General features: G+C 47.2%; 1 protein-coding gene across 1 annotated transcript in view; it reads left to right on the top strand.

Annotated features, from left to right (window-relative positions):
* The window catches only part of LOC121290675 (ATP-binding cassette sub-family G member 1), a 67,620-nt gene that overhangs the window by 16,539 nt on the left and 29,513 nt on the right, over positions 1 to 21,568 (top strand). The window contains exons 3-9 of the mRNA XM_041211433.1: positions 4,126 to 4,243; positions 5,670 to 5,802; positions 10,639 to 10,689; positions 11,551 to 11,696; positions 12,382 to 12,505; positions 14,550 to 14,664; positions 15,964 to 16,112. Of these exons, the coding sequence (XP_041067367.1) occupies positions 4,126 to 4,243; positions 5,670 to 5,802; positions 10,639 to 10,689; positions 11,551 to 11,696; positions 12,382 to 12,505; positions 14,550 to 14,664; positions 15,964 to 16,112 (836 nt within the window). The remainder of the gene's footprint in view (positions 1 to 4,125; positions 4,244 to 5,669; positions 5,803 to 10,638; positions 10,690 to 11,550; positions 11,697 to 12,381; positions 12,506 to 14,549; positions 14,665 to 15,963; positions 16,113 to 21,568) is intronic.

The raw sequence follows: 21,568 nt of genomic DNA, 5'->3' as shown, positions 1-21,568 counted from the left end.
TTCAGATAGTGTCATGAGATCTGTTATGTCCACCTGAAAGGGCAAACAGGGCATCGATTTAAGATCTCTTTTGAAAGACAGTGGGTGGAATCGCCCGTGCCCGCTGGCCTGAGTGGACAAAAATCGGTTTCATGGCGCCGTGAGACCAGTTTGCGATCGTCCGCTCAGCCCGTTGATGGCCAGCCGCATTTCCCACCTTCGGGCGTCTGGAACCTCCTTGTAATACATCTGCATATCATTATAAGGCCAGCCTGCCAGACTCATCCCTGCCTGCTGGACCGTGCCTACATGTTTCACCACTGCACATAGGTGACATGCACCTGGCAAGCTGCACTTCACTCGGGACCTCGAGGTTTGTTTGCTTATCTTGCTTCAGGCAGCACTCACAGTCATCAGCACCAGGCTTCACAGGCAGCACCATATCACTTTTAGGGGGACTCACGCGCAGGTCCCTATCCACCAGGCCAGCCATAAGGCAGGAGTAGCTTGTAAGGCTAAGGCTTGCTTGGGGAAGTGGGAGAAGTGGCCTTAGGCAAGGGAAGAGGCTGCAGGGTGAGGGCTGTACTGGGGAGGGAGGGTATCCCAGGATTTGTGTGGGGGCACATGTTGATCTGTGCAAGTGGCCTCAAGATGGTGAGGGCTGAGGAGGCAGTCTCCAGAGGAGATGAGGCCGGATGGAGATGTGAGGGTGTGGGTGAAAGAATGAGTGGTGATGTCCCTTGAGCTGGCAGTGAGTGAGATGCCAGTGAATGTGTGAAGAGCTTGAGTGTGTGAGTTTGGAGAGATGAGATGGTTGCCTTACCCTGGCTGCACGGATGAGATCATTCATCCTCTATCTGCATTGGATGGCCAACCCCTTCTGTGCAGCATTGGCACTGACCACCACTGACACCACCTACCAGGCCGGAATGGTAATTTAACTGTCTGTCCAGAACAGGGGTGGAGGACATCACGGTGGGCCTCCATGATGTCCAAAAGGCGCTCGAGGGATGCGTCAGTAAACCTGGGGGCTGCAGTCTCCTTGCCTTTTGGGGCCATATCTTATTTGCAGCAGACCTGGCCTGGAAGCACTGAGAGTTGTGCACACAGCTGTGGCGCCTGGCTTGATGAAGCAGTGACCCTGCCCGCCATGGGAACAGCATGTTTCCCGGGAATGCACAGTTAACACGGCAGGTTTGGGATGATACAGCGTCAGGAGCCACTTTTGCGGCTGGCAGGTAAAACATCGTTTTACCTGCCCGCTACCGCATTTAGTGCAAATCTGGGACGATTCGACCCAGTATCTCCAGCAATGCAGCCTGCCCCAGTACTGCACTGGAGCATCAGCCTAGAGTATGTGCTCAAATTTCTAGACATGGGTCTTGAATCTACAGCTTTCTTGATTTAAAGGCAAGAGTGCTACCAATTCAGCCATGGCTGACACCTACAAACACAGCTTTGTTCGCATAAATCCTGTACAGCAGACATCCGATCTTGACTTTTAGGGGGTTGAGGAGGGCGGGGTGGGTGGTGGGCCGGAAGACATGTTGTTTGGATGGGCTGCACGCACTTGCAGGGCGATTTCAGCTTAGCATTCCCAGCAGAAACCAGGCGGGCAAGGGATTAAAATCAGCTTGGAAATTTACACAGTCACCTGCTGCAGTTTTCTATTTTAACTTGCCTCTTCTCAGCAGCAGCAAGGGCACCCAGTGGGGTCCTTTTTTAAATATGGAGGTTGGATTCTGAGCGTGTGCTGTTGGCGGTACAACCTGCAAATTGCTGCTGATTCTATTGGTCAAACACATGATGCATTTGTACGACATTTCCCTGTCAGCTACTTTCATGTAAGCATTAACCTGGTGCAACCCATGGCTCAGTGGATGGTACTCTTGCCTCTGAATTTGATTGTGGGCTCAAGCCTTACCCCTGATATTGAATAACCCAGTGCAGTATTGAGGGAGTGCTGCACTGTCAGAGCTGTCTACTTTCATGAGACATGAAATTGAGGCTCTGTATGCTCCCTCAAATGGATGTAAAAAAATTGCATAGCACTATTTCAAAGGTGAGCAAGCTCTACCCAGTGCCCTGACCAGTATTTATTCCTCAACCAACATCACTAAAGCGGTTTACCTTGTCTTTATTTTATTTCTGTTTGTGGGACCTTGCTATGCATGAAATGGCTGCTGAGCGTTCTACATTAGGAAGTGGCGACATTCAGAAGTATTTAATTGGCCGTAAAGCACTTTGGGGTCTCCTGAGTTGTAAAAAGTGCCATGTACATGCAAGTCTTCCTTCTTCGGCTTTTGATTGTGTTATGAAATGATGATCCGCTTAAAGAGGAATAAGTTTAAGATCTGCAAGGTCTATTAGTTTTGAGGAAAGGTCATTGGCCTGGCTTTTCATCTTTGAGGCAGGTTGTGGAAGTCAAGAAAATCTCGGGCTCAGCCTGCCTACCTTGGGAGAAAATATCCGCAAAGGCTCATTGCTGGGGTGTGGGCTGCATTCTGGCCAGCCAACCTGGGAGAGAGGTCGGAGACAGCCACTGGGGGCTGCGGATTGTGGAGACGGACTGTTTAAAAGGCTCACCTCGGTGCTCTGGGACAGTAGGTTGTGTAGAAGAAAGCTTTTTAAAAAGTCAATGATAATTTTCCACTTTCTTTAAAAAAAAATCCTTTTTACTACAGGGCAATAAAAATTTCAAACAGCTAGACCTTTTAAAGTTTCAATAGCTGAATCTTGAAACCTCTTAATCTTGTGTAAACAAACATTTTTAAATTGGCAGCAGAGATTAGCACACCAGAGCCTGAGAGCCCAGACATTCATTAGAGCACTAAAATACCTGAGCCCTAGAGGAAACATTGCTTGACTGACAGCTCTAGCTCTCTGATCAATTCGGAATCAGAACCCAACAGGAACCTGTCATTTCTTATCCTGGCTCTGTGAAACTCCAGGCCATTAATTCTGTTTCTCTTTTCACGCGTGCTGCCAGACTTGCTGAGTGTTTTTATTTCAGATTTCCATCATCAGCAGTATTGGAATAATTTTATAACTTTGCTACATAAAGCATATCCTTACCCTCCATTGGTGGAGGGAAGGGGGAGATTTACTTTTTGAAAGCTTGATGGGGGATAGGAGATTTTCCAGATATTTTCCACTATAAATGTCATGGAATTTTATCTGCTGTTTTGTCTGTCCCAGGAGACAGTGCTGCAGGAAGTGTAACTTGAAAGAGCCCAATCAGGATGTGCCAGGCATCATGGGTGCGGAGCAGATTCAATAGACCACCTGGTCTGTTCGTACCTGCCAATTTTGTATGTTTGTACTTTGCAGTTGACCACTGTTCTACCTGATTTGGAAATGCTTGAGACAGGTACTGGGGACAGGATTTTCAATCCCATATGAAGATGAGCATGCAGCTGGGCAGGCGCAGATTATTTTCTCGGGGGTGGGATTGGAATTTGCAGGGCTACCCACCTGCAAAGGTCAGGCAACCGTTTAAGGATATTGAAAGGCCTAATCGAGACCTGTTGCAATTTTCCAGTCAGCCCGCAGACCCCTGAGACATCAAGGTCTCGGCTAGCTGCCTGTAAGCAGCCTCCCAGTTGTAGACCATGGTGGGGGGGGTGGTGGTGGAAGCATTCTAGGCAGACTTAAAGGGCTTTCCCACCTACCTACCCACAGCTGTGGCCACAGGCTACTCTGTAGAAGGGTTTCCTCCCCCCACAACACTGGCAAGACTACTGAAGGCACTTTTAAATTTAAAAGTTTAAAAGGTTAGAGAGAGGGTGCCTCAGAATGGAGGTATTCTATCTCTTTCTTCCTCTTACCTGCATTGCTGCTTCTTCTGAGTTGGTGGGCCTCCTCTTAGCTCTCCAGCTTTGACCCCTGACTGAACAGCGAACTGGCCTGCTGGCCACTAATTGGTCAATTCACTGAAAATCACTGCTGGGGGTGTGAGGTTGTGACTCCCATTTGACCCTAACATCGGGGTCCCAACCCACAGGGCAAAATCCTGTATCAATCGTAGAAAAGTGTTCCATTCACCAGGACTGATGTCTGTCACTTTGATAACAAACAAATCAACCAATGTTTTTAAAGTATTGAAGTACATTAACATTCCTGTTCCATATATTTTTGCCTCAATAGGTTACAAGACTTTACTGAAGGGCATCTCAGGCAAATTTAGCAGTGGAGAGCTCATAGCTATCTTGGGTCCTTCGGGAGCTGGGAAGTCAACGCTCATGAATATTCTGGCAGGTTACAGGTAAGAAGAAATTAGGCCAACTGATGTGAAGCCCAGCAACTATCTCAATGCTACAACTACCATATTTCCCTTAAAATATTCAACACACTTAAAACCTGTATTCTGATGACTATCCAGTTACCCTGTCAGAAAGTGTATGCTTTTTGAATAGACAGTGATGCCCCAGAGTAATTTGCCAGCCTTCACTCTCTGGGTTCACGAATCAGGAATAGCCACTTGGCTGAGAACTGTCAGCACCTGTATAGGCTGCACAGTGGGAAGTAAGCAGAAATTTCAAAAGAGGGAGAAAGTGGACAAAGGCCTGGAGATGGTTGAGGGTGCTGGTGATGCCGTCATATTAATGCACGGGCCATGGCTTTTATTAAAGTGCATTAAAAATGCTATCAGTGTAAAAAGTATGCGGATCTGAAGAGAAAGCTTGTACGCATGATTTTTTTTTATAGTGGATGACTCTGGCTCAATTTGCCTTCCAATTGGGCCAACACAAAATATCCCTTTATTTATGAGAGGATAGATAAAACATTTAAGGAGGTGTGACTTACAAACTACATTTGACTATAGATGGACCCATGCTACTGGTTAGTAGATGTGTTATGTTGAGTTGTCGAATGGTGCACCGAACCCTTCCACTGGCCTTTCACCTCTGGGGTGAAGGCCTCCTGACTCCAGGAAGGTTGTAACATGAAATGGGGTTTGCAACACTTGTCCAGCTCCTGGGAGTGGTTACCAATTTCAGAGAGGGTACAACGATGTCTGGTGTAGGAAATGGCGAAGTTAGGTTGGTGTAGATGGTAGAGTTGCCAACTCTAGTTGGATATTTTCCAGGAGGTTTCATAATGTGACCTTGCTTCTTCAATCACCCTCCCTGACACTCACACCATTGGCATATCATGCTTCAGCACACAACACGCCCATCCCTCCATGTGCCGTGATCAGTTGGAAGTGAATGGACACTTTGTTGCCCCGATTGGATAGTACTTGGCTGTCAGTCGAACAGCCTTTCTGCCATCTCCCATATTTTTAGAGCTGATAAACAAAAGTCTTGAAATGTTCTTTTTAAGGCTCCTTTGATTTTTCTCCTGGCCTTGTTCACAGCCGTGTCCAGGAGATTCGTCCTTAATTCCCAGAAAAGACTGGTCAATCCTGGAGGTTTGACAACCCTAGCGTTTGACAGGGGAGGAGTTATTTTTTGGGGTGATATTAAGAACTCAGGTGCTTATTAGAGGGAAGTTGAGAGAGCTTTATTCTGCATTTAGTCACTGCTGTCCCTGGCCCCGGATGAAAAAGTAAAAGAACATTGTTCCCGGAACTGACTTTCCTCATTTTGATGAGATTGAAGGCCCTGTGAGAAAAGATATTTATTGCAAATGATCTGTTCAGTGGTTACTCTTTTTGCTGATCTACCTTGTTTTTGCGGCTAATGCAGAGAAACTGGAATGAAAGGCGAGCTCCTGATCAATGGACACCCTCGCGACCTTCGATCCTTCCGGAAAGTATCATGTTACATCATGCAGGATGACATGCTGCTCCCTCACCTCACTGTCCAGGAGGCAATGATGGTAGGTCTGTGATGTGGTTCTGTACAGGAACAAAACAAATAAATTACATAAATTGCGTTAAAAGCACTACATAAACTATCTCAAGGCACTTTGTGCGTGCAGTGTCGGACCAAATTTGATGCCGAGTCATATGAAATATTAGGACTAATGACTAAAGCTTGGTCTTTGAGGAACATCTTAAAGGAAGAGTGTTGGATCCTGTGGATCCTCATTGCCTATTTGTTGTGAGTGGTGACCGAGTTGGTACTATAGACAGAGTTGATCTGCAGACACCTCTTGGGTGGAAATGTTAAATTTATTAACTGTTCCTATCGGTTACTATAAATCATGTGATCTTCCTTAACAATTATTCTTAAAGGTACGTAACACTAAACAAATCCATAATTACTACAAGGAGAGAGAGAGAGACAGACAAAGAGGCAAAGAGATTTAGTGGGGAAATTCCATGCTTAGAGATTTGGCGACTGTTAGCATGGCTGTCAATGATGAGTGATGAAAATTGGGGATGTGCAAATGGCCAGAATTGGAGACGCACAGAGAAATCAGAGGATAACTCTGTAGGCTGGAGGAAATTAGAATTTGGCAGAGGTGACCCCATGGATGGAGTTGAAAACAGGTTACATCTTGGAGCAGAGGAGAGTAAGAATGAGGCACATTATTTAGCCTCCCCCAATGTCAAATTGTATCTCTGCGCTCCCCTAGGCTTTACTTCTTTACTCTGCACTAATTAGGAATTGTAATTATTGAATGTTTTCACAGAGCCTGTTGAATGTACTTTTGTTTTAATTGAGATACACAAATGAGGAAATGAGGCTAAAAGTGCTTATTCTACCTGTAGTGCAGGTGCTCCCTAGGCTGAAAGCTGCACTTCAGAACATAGGAACAGGAGTAGGCCATTCAGCCCCTCAATCCTGTTCTAGATGTGACCTATTTTCAAATTCCTCCCTGGTGTCACCCCTTTCTACCTTTAACAACCCTCTGATACCTCTGTGTTCTTCCTAACTTGGCGATTTGCATATGCCCAGTTCTGTTCATTCCAACATTCGAGGCCACGCCTCCAATTGCTTAGGCCCTAAGCTCTAGAATTCTCCACTAAATGTTTTTGCTTCTCTAACTCTCTTTCCCCTTCTTTGGTTACCTGTTATAAGGGCTGAATTTTATGGACCACCCACAGGTGGGAACACAGGCGGGTAGACCTATAAATTTGGGTGCCATGCAATCGGCAGCATATCTGTTGCTGGTTCACCCACCCCGCCACGGCTTTATGGGCAGTGGGGAAGGCATCAGGCGGGTCACCCACTCATGGTCCATTGAGACCCTTAAGTGAGCAACTAATGCCAGCTTAAGGGCCCCATCCTGTCACAACTCCGATATAATGGGCAGTGGGAGAGGCTTGTGCCCAACATGTAGCTTGGCATGTTGAACCCTGTGGGCTGGTCAGTGAAAGTGAGGGTGGGGGGGGTGCCTCCTTCCCAGGCCCCCTGTGTCAGTTTGGGGCTCCTCTCCCACAGTTTTGCCTCCCCACGTCCATCCTGTTATGACCTATGCAGTTGGTAACGCAGAGTTATTTAAAAATCCCAAAGGGAAACTTTAAACAGCTGTCATAACCTTAATTTTAAATGTTATGTTTGAGATGCAACTCTAAATTCAGGAATCAGACTATCAGTTCTTGAGGTTTTACATAAACTAAAGGAAACATTTTATTAATTTGCACAGGTTAAAAAATATATAATCACAAGGCTACAAATTACTCCTATCATAATTTTTAACAAATTCCCAAACTAATCTCCATTAAGGCAACATCAACCCATAGACTTAACCAAACACCAGGCAAAGCATTTTTCATCTTACAAATTGAAAATAAGATCCTTTCACTTTGGTTCCTGTGGAGAGAGTTGGAAGCTCACAGTTACTTCTGATCTCATTGCCTCTGCCCTGCACACACAAAACTGCTGGGGCTGAATTACCCACCTCCCTCATTGTGGGGGAAGTTGATGGGCGGGCGCGTACGGGAGTGCTTCCGATTGGCGCTTCCAATCGGTGCCCCCGATTGGAGGGGCGGCGCCATTTTATGTGGGCGGGCCAGTTAAGGCCCACCCAGCGTGCTGTCCGCACAAAAGCACTGTGCGCTCCCTGTGCGGGCAGGAGAGAATCCCAAATCGAGAGTGTACTTATCTCTCTGAGGCTAATTGCAGCCTCAGGGAGATGGGCTGTACATGTAAAAAAGACAAAAATAGAAAAATAAAATTTCCTTTACATGTCCCCTCATCTGACAATGTTACAAAATCTTTATTAAAATTTTTTAAAGCTGACATGAATCCTCATCCCGCCCGTGGATGAGGTTTCATGTTTCTTCTAGTTCCTGTCGGGGCTCCCGGCCTGTCCACCAACCTTAAGGTTCTTTAATTACTTAACTGGCCTTGTCAATGGCCTCAATTGGCCATTGACAGGTCAGCAGGCACGCAGCAGACTTTGCTATGCTCCCGCCTTCCTGAAAATTTAAATCCAGCGTGGTGATGCCAGGAGTTCCCCTCAAAATCACTGTGCGTCAGTTTATGTGCTGGTGAGTGGGCCCGTCCCTGCTAGCCAACTTGAAAAATTCTTCCCCTGAAGTTATACCTAGCGCCACTGATTGAATTCAAATTCTTATTGCCTCACCAGCCTCTTTGAAATTCATCTTTTAACAATGAAACCCCTTTCATAGTACCAATTTTATTAGTAATATAAACATATTGCTTGGTAGCTGCTACATAGGTGTCAGTTTTTACCTTACTTCTTGAATGCTCTGTTCAAAAACTGCAAATGCACGCTATCTTTCTTACATATCAAAACTAGTACACATCAGAGCACCCAGAGACTAGCTGGCTTTCATCCAATTAAGACACACCCAGAGTCTAAACCTCTATTTTAAAAGAAAAACATTTTCCAATATTACATACATTAATAGCTTCATGACAATCCACCCCACCTGCCCTGTCCGACATGCACCCCAAACCCAACCCCCCCACCCCCCCCAGCCCCTCAGCTCGCTGGGGAATTTCGGCCAGGCTCCAGCGAAACCTCGGACTCACTGGAAGGTCCAGGTGCATTGCTGAACACCGCTTTGGCCTGCCTGCAGTACTGTCAGTGGTCACCGCTCCTGCTTGGTGCTGCCTGGATGTAAAGGCCCTGGCCTCGGGATTGGCTGACAGCTCTATGAGGTGGGACATCCTCCTGGAGGTGGATGGAAGTCCCACCTCACACTCAGTAAAGGACCATTGCCTGAAAAATGAGAGCAGGGTGAGCTGGCACAGCGGAAGTGGGCTCAGCCCCGAAATTTATACTGGGGTTCAGGGAGCCCGCCCTTGGCATAAATCCAGCCAAAAGTTTTTTCTTATTCGTTCATGGGATATGAGTGCCATTATTCAATTTTATGGATATCTCGTATATCATGTTTTACATTTTGTTTGATAATGCACCCACAAAGTGCCTTGGGATGCTTTATTATGTTAAAGGCGCTATATAGTCAGTTAAATCACGGTTGACCTGAATCTCAACTCCATTTGTATCCCTTTTGTTTCATATCCTTCAACATCTTTACAGAAAAACTTAGGAACAAACATAGGAAATAGGCGCAGGAGTAGGCCATTTGGCACCTTGAGCCTGCACCACAATTCAATTTGATCTTGGTTGATCTACTTCAATGCCGTTTTGCCGCATAATCCCCATATCCTTTGATGCCTTGAAATTCTAGAAATCTATTGACTTCTGTCTTAAACATACTCAACGGCTAAGCTTCCACAGCCTTTATAGACAATTCCAAAGATATACCACCCTCTGAGTGAAGAAATTCCTCCTCACCTCAATCCTAAATGGCCTACTTCTTATCCTGAGATTGTGTCCCCAGGTTCTTGACCCCTCCCAGCCAGGGGAAAAATCCTCCCTGCATCGTAACCTATTGAGCTGTGTAAGAACTTCTTATGCTTCAATGAGATCGCATCTCATTCCTTTAAACTGTAGAGAATATGGGCCCAGTCTCCTCAATCTCTCCTCATCGGACAATCCTGACATCCAAGAGATCAGTCTGGTGAACCTTCATTGCACACCCTCCATGGCCAGTTTATCCTTCCTAAGGTAAGGAGACCAAAGCTGTACAAAATACCCCAGGTGTGGTCGCTCCAACGCTCTATCCGTATCAGTCTTGACAATTTCAATTGTCCCCAGCATCCATAACCTTTAGGGAGCAACTTCTTCCTGATTTCAATCCTGAAATTCCCAACTTTAAGAAGATGCCTCCATGTTCTGCATTCTCCCACCAGAGGATATAATTTCTTGGGGGCTAAAATTAGACTGCATAATGCCCATTGTTCAGGTGTTACCTGGTCTCCTAACGCCCTAAAATGTGGCAGGAAGAGCGGACCACAAGTGCCTCTGCCTGAAGCAAGTGTTGGGCCATATGTATATGTGAAGCCTGTCTCACTGCCCTGCTGCAATACTGATTTTCCTTCAGGCAGCCATGGGACATTTTTCCACCTTGAAGGCTCTATACAATCGCAAGTTATTGTTGAATCTCATTCTTTTCATCTCTTGCTTTACGATATATTGATTCTAAGATTGCAGTTACACTGCCACTTTTGCAATGACGCGGGTAGGTGGATTGATGTAGTTGAGCAGACTAATGGGAAGCCGTGCCAGGGCCCACCTGAAAGCTGTCTTACGTTGAGTTGAGTTTGCACCCTCTACAATATAGCTTCAGTCTGTTGGCCTGTTACGGCTCCTTACAGTTGCTGATAATGCTGATGATGATCTTACATGTTGCCTAAGTCTTAATGTAATTTTGTATTTGTTGTCTTTCAGGTCTCAGCTAACCTGAAGCTCCAGGAGAAAGACGAAGGTCGAAAAGAAATGGTGAGTCCTGTCTGAGGTTTTGAGGCAGGTTCTCGGACTGTTTTTCTTTTTTTTTTATTTCGGTGCTAAAGAGGCTTCGCAAACCTACCAACAGAGCAGCAGATTCACTGCGATGGTGAAAGAATAGAAGAAGAGGGTCAAAGATGTGGAAAGGACATTCGGCCCATTATAACTCACCCCTGCAGTACTCAACGCCAATCAGTTAAGCATCTTGCTGCATTCTGAACATACTTGTTGTTTACCTTTCAGGAAAGGTTGAACCAGCTGGGCTGTCTTCTCTAGAAAGGCGAAAGCTGAGGGGTGACCTGATAGATTATGAAAAGATCTGATAAAGTAGACGTAGCGAAGCTGCTTTTAATTTGGGAAAACCCAAAACTAGAGACCATCGATATAAAATAATCACAATTAGAGAGTTCAGGTGAAATTTCTTTGCACTATAATGATTAGAATGTCATTACCACATGGCTAATGTGAGGTGAAAAACATAGATACATTTAAGTGGAAGCTGGATAAGCACGAGGGAGAAAGGGATAGAAGATTATGCTGATGGGGTTAGATTAAGATGGGTGGGGGAGACTTGTGTGGTGCATAAACACTAGTATAGAGTTGTTGGGCCAAATGGCCTGCTTATCAGCTGTAATTTGAGGTAATTCTGTGTAGTGGCTGCACTATTTTACTCGACAGATTACAGAGCGATTAACAGGAACTTCTCCATGTACCATCTAGTCCAGCTAAGACTGCCTTTCCTGATCCATTCTCACCATATGATCTTGATTTCAAAACTGGCACTGAGGAGATGTGTAACGTGAACAGCTGACCTTGTGATCTGACCTCTTGTGATTTCACATCTGTTCTTGCTAGGTGAAGGAGATTCTAACGGCTCTCAATCTGCTGGAATGTGCTAACACTCGGACTGGCAGTCTCTCTGGAGGCCAGCGCAAGCGTCTTGCCATTGCCCTCGAGCTGGTGAACAACCCTCCTGTCATGTTTTTTGATGAGCCTACCAGGTACCTTTGCTTTTTCTCTTAACTTTTAACACAGGCATCTGGTGAGCTCGAACAGTCTACAAAGTGTGTTGTGGTGGAGGCGTGATCTGGCATTTTTGAACTGGTTGTGAAATTTGCAGCCGTTGAATTAACACTGATACTGAGAATCCAGGCTGTGGTCCAAACACTATCATGAAGTTGTTAGACATTGCAGTGAAGAAACGCTTTAAGCTGAATGGTGTTTCTAGCAGGGGCAAATATTCTTCCCATTGACCATCTTCACTGAAATAATTCAGTTAACTGATTATTCATTTCATTGCTATCTGCGAGATTTTATAGTGTGTAAAATGGCTGCTGTGGAAAGCAATTAACAAATTCACTTGGATGCAGAGTGCTTTAGGACCTCCTGAGAGATGTGCTACAGTGCTGAATTCTTTCTTTTACAAAGTTAAGGGTTAAATGTAGCGGAATGAGTAACCAACGAAATGCTTGGAACTATGGATGCAAAGATGGGATTCCTTATCGGCAGGCTCAAAGCAAACTTGCTCAGCATACCCCTGATTTGGCAGGAGCCCCAGAAGAGTGGCATGTAAGCCTGTATCGGAGATTGGTCACCATGGGGCACTGCATGCTGCTCTTTCACAGCGATAATCCAGAACTTACCCTTTCACTTGTCTAATCTCATCATCCATTCTTTTGCTTGCAGTGGCCTGGACAGTTCATCCTGCTTCCAGGTAGTTTCTCAGATGAAGTCCTTGGCTCAGGGTGGGAGAACTGTCATCTGCACCATTCACCAGCCCAGTGCCAAACTTTTTGAGCTGTTTGACAAGGTAAGAAATGTATTTTCCCTCCCTTTATTGGATAGAGAAATTCCAGCGACCTTACCCCAACATTTTATGTGACTGATTGATTGCCACTTATCAGCTTCAGGAAGTGTGTTCTGGTGCTGTTTGCTGCATTAAAATATTCCTCTTTGTATCCCTCCTTAGTGTTTTTTTTTTTGCTATCATCTCAAATCTGTGTCCCCTGGTCACCAATCCCTCTGCTGCTGGAAACATCTGCTTTATCAAAACCCATCGTAAATTTGAACACCTTGATTTAAATTTCCCCTTAATCTTAGCTGCTTGAAGGAGAACAATCCCAGTTTGTAATCTCACTTGACGATGACTTTGCCCCCACACTTGTCAGGCATTACGTGACAATGGCTCGTCTTGGCTGAAAACAACAAAGCCACCTCAGTCAGCATTGTCCCGTTGGAACCCAAGACACTGCTTTGCCGCATCTGCCCCGGGGCTAACTCTAGATACCAGTGATAATCCTCCTTGTGACACACGCGTCTGCAAAGCCCTTTGAAGCAATGGGGACGACCATGTATATTACTGGCAGCCTTGCCTGCCAAAGGCGAGCAAACCAGCAAGAGAACTGGGATCCTTTCCAGGGGACAGTGTGAGACAGGTGCCACCTGACACAAGCTTGTGACGAAAAAAAGACCCTTCGCCTCCGAAGATGCCACTTGCTGACTAGTCATCTTTCCTTACAGGAGAGCAAGGAGTGAACTTGATGAGCTCAGTACTTTTGCTTTAAATGCTGTTCCTGGCTTCATTCCCTGATTTGCTGCCAATGCTGGTGCCAGCAACAGGGGACTCATGCTGGTATTGCAGGTGGCACCTACACTTGGCAGCTGAATTCTATAGCAGTGTTGTGTTTCAGTGTCTCATACCTTGTTAGAATAAATTACACTCCTCAACAAATCACTGCGATTTGGCTTCTGCTGCTCCATAATTGAGAAAGCTCAATGAAGGCCCAACTGTCCATAGTTTCAGGACCCCCAGCGGGAGAATGGAGGAGAGAAGATCAGGCAAATCCAAGATTCAATCCTGGGATTGGGTTTAAAATACCTCAAGGTCATAGAAAGTAAGGAAAAACTGGAAGAAGGAAGGATCTCTACTGGATTGAGGAACCAAGGAAGAATGAGCTAGATTAAGGTGGAAGCCAGCTCTTGTGAATAGCCTTGCTGCACCAGTGTCTGAAGCATTAAAAACAACATTATATGGAACTGTCAATTTGTGGAGAAGTGTAGTTGATTCATGAACCACAAAACCAACAAAGATCTCACAATATTTAAGGGACATTGAGCATAAAGGTAAGGAAGTTGTGATGAATCTGTGCAAAACACTGGTTCAGCTTCAACTGGAGTATTGCATTCAGTTCAGGGCACCATACTTTAGGAAGATTGTGAAGGCATTAGAAAGGGTGCAGAAAAGATTCATGAGAATGTTCCCAGGGATGTGTTCCTTCAGTTATGTGGATAAGTTGGAGAAGCTGGGGCTTTTCTCCATGGAGAAGAGAAGGCTGAGAGAAGATTTGATAGGGGTATTGAAATTCATGAGGGGTTTGGGTAAGAGTAAGTAGGGAGAAACTGTTCCTGTTGTTGGAAGGACCGAGGAACAGAGAGCACCAATTTAAGGTGATTGGAAAAAGAAGCAATGGCAACATGAGACAAAGTTTTTTGTGCAGTGAGTGTTTAGGATCTCGAATGAGACTGTGGTGGAGGCAGATTCAATCATGGCCTTCAAAAGAGAATTAGATAATTATCTGAAGAGACAAAAATTGCAGGGCTAAGGAGAAGGGTTGGGCAATGGGACTATGTGAGTTGTTCTTGCAGAGAGCTGATATGGACAAGATGAGCTGAATGGCCTCCTGTATTGTAACCATCCTATGATTCTGTGATTCTAAGATACTTGGAGTGAGGTGGAACAAAAGAGGCTATACTTTTTATATCAAACTGAGTAATGATCAGTCCTATTGACTTGAGACTTGACATGGTGGATAATACTGTTATTCATGTGGTATTCTCCTTTTATTTTTATTCAGCTCTACGTCCTAAGTCAGGGGCAGTGCATCTACCGTGGAAATGTTTGTGGTCTTGTCCCATATCTCAAGGAGATTGGCCTGCACTGTCCAACCTACCACAACCCTGCTGACTTTGGTATGAACTGATGTTGTGCATAGAATATGCTGACTTGCTTCACAATAGTGCCTTAGGATATTTTACTGGAGAGGGCAGACAATAAGGCCTCAGTTGAACATCTCATTTGCAAGAGGGCACCTCCAACAGTGTAGTCCTCTCCAGGACTGCACTGGAGTGTCAGCCTTGAACTTGTGCCCAAGACTCTGGAGTAGACTTGAACCCAAAATCTTCTCACTCTGAGATACTGAGCCATATCTGGATTCGTAAGCCTTTCTCTTAACCAACCCCCATCATTCCCCACCACCCTCCCAACCCTTGCCCCACAGACCCAATCTCTAACTTCCCCCCACAGCCCCAATCTTTAACCTCACCCCACAGCCTCAATCTCTAACTTTGCCTCACACAGCCTCAATCTCTAACCTCACCCCACAGCCCCGATCTCTAACCTCACCCCACAGCCCCAATCCCTAACTTTTCTCCCCACACAAATCTCTAACCTCGCCCACAGACTGAATCTCCAATCTCCCCTCCCAGCCCCAATCTCCAGCCTCCCCCCCACAGCCCCAATCTCTAACCTCCCCTCACACAGCCCCAGTGACCAACCCCACACTCCCACCCTGCCCCAATTTCCAATCGCTGCACCAGCTCCAATCTCTAACCTCCGCTCACACAGCCCCACTGTCCAACCTTCCACCCCTAGCCTCATTCTCTAACCTACCCACCAGACCCTGCAATCTGCAATCCCTTCCTCAGTGCCGGTCCCCAGCCTCCCATCTCCCAAGCTGCAAACTCCAGCTTCTGTCCTGACCTCTCCCATCCGATCATGGCCATTCTCCCCCTCTAATCCCTCCTGGCCAGTAGCCAAACTGTCCATTTGCCCAGTGCTGCCAGGCAGGAAACAGAGAGCAAAAAATGTTAATGCTAAGATTGGCAGCAGCTCTCCAGCCCCCGCCATATCAGGGTATTTGGCAGATTTTGGTCGGCCCCTGCTCTGCCCCTCTTATTGCTGTAATTATCGTTGTCTAGGTGTTCATAAAGAACATGCTGGAGGGAGTTTTAAAGGTGATCTCTCAATTGATAGGGAGCCCAGCAAACGCAGTTTAGCTAGATTTAGGAAACAAAATCCCACTCAGTACATATGATGGCTTTTTTTCACTAAAATTATTAATAGCAAAAAGTTAACCTCTGGAAAATAAAATTTAGGTTACTGGCAACAGAGGCTTCACAGCTGTCTCTCGAACAGCTGCAGTAGCTGCAAATTATCTCACGTGAGCTATGATGATTACACATGCTAAGACATCATGCTTGTTTCCATAGTGATGGAGATCGCATCCGGTGAGTATGGGGAGCAGAACCCCAGACTGGTGAAAGCAGTGCAGGATGGGAAGTGCGATACTGACTGCAAACCACACGAAAATGAAGACAAGGATCTGAACCCTTTCCTCTGGCATAGGCCATCAGTTGAGGTAAGGTAACCCTTAACAATTAAGTATTTCAATATTGTTGAAAAAAAAAGAGACATTTTCCTGAAGCGTTTTGTCTCACACTCATCCGGACAAACACAAGAATGCCAAATTTTAAATGCTCACAACAATTTATGCTGCTGGAGAAAAGGGTGCTGATTGGTTGGCATGTTGACTGTGATTGGCCGAGGCGTTGCCACAAGCCTCTGACTCCCACCCAGTGAAACCCCTCCCGCAGTCACTTGGCTGGAATTTTCTGGCCCAGTTGGCGTCGGGCATCATGGTGGGCAGTGCGGGGGTGGGGGGGTGGTGGTGGTGGGGGGGACAACAATATAGTGAGAAGATAAATAAATCGGTTTTACGCTGTCAGAGCGACAGTACAGAGCGTGTTCCACCCGGAGATGGTAGGCGGTGTTTCTTGCTGCCACACATTGGGAACGTCATTTCAATACATTTGCATCTAGTTATAAGCCCTGTTCACCGGAATCATTCCCCCACATCAAATTTATCCCACATCAGTCTGACCTCAGAATGCTTCACCGCTGCCTTTACAAGGCATGCACCTGGCGAGCTGAACTTTGAGGGGATCTTGGAGGTGAGTGCACACAAGCTTGCGCAGCACTCGTGACCATCACAGGGGGCACAGGCAAGTCGCTTTTTCCCGGCTGGCTTTACAGTGCGGTGCCAGGTCAGGGACTCCAGTGCGGGTCAGACCGGGAGGGGGAAGGGGGCTGGGGGCAAGGCAGCACAGACAGACTGAAGGAAATACTCAAGCACACGCCAAGGAGTGGTAGGGAGGGGGTTGGGGGAAGCGGTCTCGCACTTGGCAGAGCTTGTCAAAAGTGAGCATTCTTCCACAGCTGAGACCGTTCAGCAGCAGCTCCATTGACACGCTTGGAGTCGGGCTCCTGAAGATTTTCTGCCCACTCAAGCAACGCAAAAGCATGGAAGTGCCGCCAAATGCTCCAGAACTTTTCACCCCGTGGGTGCAGACTGCAAATTTATGTGCATTTTAGGGGGCAGCAGAGCAATTGGCCGACTGGGCAAGTTGTAGAATCCCCTTGCGAAAGGTGGTCATGGCGCTTTGACAGATGGAGGTGTTCACAACCCCTTGCAATGTCTATTTTAGGTTTGGGCCAGTATCGGTTATGGTTCAAGCTTACAGCGAGGCCCTACCGTCTGGGTTAGGAGAATGCCTGCGCCTGAGCTGAGAGCACAACGTACAGTCCAGTGGCTGAAGCTGCTGCCAATCGGTCAAGTGGAAGTGGGTGGGGTTTCTGACAGCCAATGAGTGCTCTACACACTGGCCACTCAAGTGGTGCTCAGCGCTCTCCTGCATGCATGAAGGGGCCTTCAGACTTAATCAAGAGATGTTCTTAGGACACCTGTGCTAAACCATGTGTCGCTCTCTTTGACCCTGCAGGAGAACATCAGGATCATGGAGCCTGGTGATATAGCAGTATATCGCGTGGCTCACAGAGACCAGAGAAGAAGAAGAAGAGAGTGGCAAAGGTACCTGGCTCCACAAAGTGAGGAGAACCTCCCTCAAGATGAAGGGGTGGCAGGGCCTGCTGCACTTGCAGCTGAAGATCCACAGAGAGCTGTCACTTGTAGGCATTTTGTTAGTCTCAGGGTCTATAGATGGCATTTGTCATTCCTGCAGATGACTGAGAACCAGTGTCGCCAAAGTACTGTGCATGCCTAAAGAACTGGTTGGTCACATATGCCATTTGCTGCAGGTTTTGGCGCCATGGGGACATGGAGGGCATCCAATGCCAATAGCTATGAAAGTGACTGCAGTGCTCAATTTTGACACCTTCCGGGGCTTCACAGGTGACCTGTACAGGGTCTTTTAAGCCTCCACACATAAGTGCATCCAAGAGGTCACAGATGCCATCTTTGTGAAGGCATAGAACTCTGTGCATTTCACCTAGGATCAGGAAAGCCAGGACGCAAAAGCGCTGGGATTAATGTAGATCCCACGTTTTCCAGGGTGCTATTGACTACACTCATGTGGCACTTAGATCTCCATGGCAACAAGCATTCAACTACGTCAACCTGAAGGGCTTCCACTCACTGAATGTTCAGTTGGTGTGTGACCATCGCAAACACATCCTGCAGGTCTATGCTCAATTCCCAGGGACCGTCCATGACACCTAACATCCTTAGCAGATTCCTGACATCTTCCAGGGTCCCCAGAGGCTGCGGGATTGGCTCCTCGAGGACAAGGGCCACCCACAGAGGACGTGGCTTATGACGCCCAAGCGGCAGCCTCAGGCTGCTGCAGAGCGACGGTATATCGAGGTGGAGCAAACAATCGGCATTTTGAAAGTGAGTTTCCAGTTCCTCGACAGATCCGGTGGAGCCCTGCAATACAGTCCCCAGAGGGTGTCACGCATCATTGTCACTTGCTGTTTGCTCCACAATCTGGCACTGCAGCAGAGGGAGGACCTAACTGAGGAGGAGATGGAGGAACTGCATGTATGCTGCAATGAGGAGGATGTCAAAGGAGCTGAAGGTGATGAGGTCCTTGAAAGGATGCCAGCGAAGAGGACATCGCACTGCCAGACGAGGCAGCCACACTCGGGAGCCCTTTACAGCTGTGAGATTCCTGGATGATGATGATGAGATACAGCGAAGGCAGTACTGACATCCTCACCTTGCATCTGTGAGATTTTGACTCCTGTGACATACACTCAGTGCTCAGGCTCACGTCACAGAGATGCAGCAGAATCACTAGATTCCAGGAGGATGATGACAACATGCAGTGAGGACACTCCATGGATCTTCACATAGCCTCTGTGAATGCCTGGCTCCTGTCTGGCTGAGGGCAGCTCGCTTGTGCTCTGTATTCGGGTCATATCAAGGAGACTCAGCTGTGAAACTTTAAATGCACCTGATCCTTTGTCAGTCTTCAGCACCTGTCCCCTTCATGAGCACAGCGCCACTGGTCACAGATGCTGAAGAGATGGGGGCCAACCTCACCTTAAAGGTGCGGAGAGCACACGGGGAGAATACCGGAACTCTGTGACACCTGCTCGTGACATTCTGGCAACAATGACAAGCACTGTCGAGGTGCAGGCATCACTAATGTGTCCAGTGAGTGTTAATTTGGGCTGCCAGTCTGGTTTGAAAGTCACACGCTGCACAGGGAAGAGGCCCTGGACTGAGACACCTGTCTTCATCTTGTGCAGGAACTAAGGTTTCACATCTGAGTGACATGAACACTGCTCATCAGAACAAGGAGCCATAGGCAGAGACATTCTAAGGAGCTTGAAACAAAAACAAGAAACGCTGGAAAAACTCAGCAGGCCTGACAACATCTGTGGGGAGAGAAATAAAGTTAATGTTTCGAGTCTTCTTCTATGACCCTTCTTCAGAGCTAGAGAGAGCATAAGAACACCACCCTGCTCTCATGCCCACATGTCTGTCCTTGGCTTGCTGCATTGTTCCAGTGAAGCCCAATGCAAACTGGAGGGACAGCACCTCATCTTCCGACTAGGCACCTGACAGCCTTCCGGACTTAACATCGAGTTCAACAACTTCAGATCATGAACTCTCTCCTCTATCCTCACCCCTTTTTCAATCCTTTTTTCAAAATTGTTTTTTCTTTTTTATCCACTTATTTTTATTTTTTTATTTATTTTCATTTTTATTCCATTATTCATTGTTTTATCCCCTTTTTTATCCCCCCTTTTTTTCATTTTCTATCCTTTTCCCCACCATCGCCACTTCCCCACCCCAGCCCTGAAAGGTCCATCTATTACTTGTTCATGTTATTCTTTCACGGAGTGCTGACCCTTGTCCTGCTATTATCACACTCTGCTTTCTTACTTTTACACCTCCACTAGCACCTTTTTCAGCCCTTATCACGACCATTAACACTCCCTTGGTCCTTTCGTTCATGGCACCTTTGTCAATCTTTCCTTTGTCCCCACCTGGCCTTCTGTCCAGCTTCACCTGCTCCAGTCCCCCTTAAACAGTATAAATTTCATCACATTTCTACTTCTCTGTAGCTTTGAAGAAGACTCATACGGACTCGAAACATTAGCCCTGTTTCTCTCCCCACAGATGCTGTCAGGCCTGCTGAGCTTTTCAGCATTTTCTGTTTTTGTTTCAGGTTTCCAGCATCCACAGTATTTTGCTTTTATTCCTAGGAGTTTGGTTACAATAGTGTGACTACGTCTTCTTAACCTTCCTAACCCTGCGGCTATACCTTGGTGCTCCCCCTACATCTACAGCGGAGGTGGAGGCAGCCTGCTGACTGTTATGCCCTGTCTGTGATGACCTTGGCGGATGTCCTCTGGAGGGCCCCAGCCTGCTTTCAGGATCCTGCTGTGTGGCAGTGGCACCCTCCTCAGCCGGTGGAGCTGGAGCTGCCGGGGTCACAGGAAGAGGGTATTCGGATGGGCCGGACACTCTTGGAGTCACCTGGGTGGATGGCCCCGGGGTGCGAACCTGCTGATTCTCCTCCCTATGGGTGTCTGGCTGACTTCTTGAGGAGAAAGGGAAGCTGGAGTGAGATCGAGCTGCCCTGCACCCTTCTCGTGTTGACACTGTTGGAGGCCAACAGTGGCATCAGCAGTGGAGTTAAGCCTGCGAGGCAGTGCAGGACATAAGTCTTGGACCAAAGTCTCCATGGCAACCGCCATCCTACCAGTGTTGACCTCGGCATGTCGGTGCTATCACCCCAGACTGAAGGCGGACGGACTCCTCCATCGTAGCTTGCAATCTGAGGAGTGCAGCGGACATCCCTTCCTGATGTTCCCGAGCTTGCCTTTACAGCTCCAGCATCTGAGGTATGACCGAGTCCAGAGGCCCCTCATCTGACTCAGCCTCAGCAGATTTCTGGCCTCCAGCAGTGTTCTGAGTGCAGGAAACTTGGGAAGTCCCTGCCGCCACTGCGGGCAGATCAGACAATGCGATGTGCTCACCAGATTGTGGCCCCGTGGCTAGCCTAGAACTCAATCCCACCAGGGTGTGTGTCTCTGCGCTGGTGGAGGGTGGAGATGGGCGCAGTGACAGGTCTTCAATTAGGGTGTCATTAGATTCCTCTTTCGAGGTGTCTTCGGGGCATAAGTCAAGGACCTGGATCATGCACCTCCTTGGCTACTTCCCAGATTTGCCTGTGAAAGCAAGGAGAGATAATTAGTGAATGGCAGGGAACTGCGGAACAGGAGAACTCACTCACAGCATCGTTGTCTGATAGATTTGCACTATTGGGCCCTCACCACCGAACTCACCGTCAGCACAGGTCCAGGTCATAACCGGCCAGCTGATTGGCTCTATGTTCAAAGTCTGTGAGGATCTTGATGTCAGGCATACCTCCACCAGTCTGCAACCTCCCCCTTTTGCTGTGTGACAGTTTGTCCTGCAATAATAAAGATGGAGAGAACGTAAGCAAGATGCCTGCCAAACCAGATGAGAGGGAGGCCTAGCATGTGTGGATGGTGAGTGGT

The sequence above is a fragment of the Carcharodon carcharias genome, chromosome 18 (assembly GCF_017639515.1).
Source record: "Carcharodon carcharias isolate sCarCar2 chromosome 18, sCarCar2.pri, whole genome shotgun sequence".
In the NCBI taxonomy this organism is placed as follows: Eukaryota; Metazoa; Chordata; class Chondrichthyes; order Lamniformes; family Lamnidae; genus Carcharodon; species Carcharodon carcharias.
Note: the sequence above shows the minus strand (reverse complement) of the source record. Positions and strands in the feature narration are given on the sequence as shown.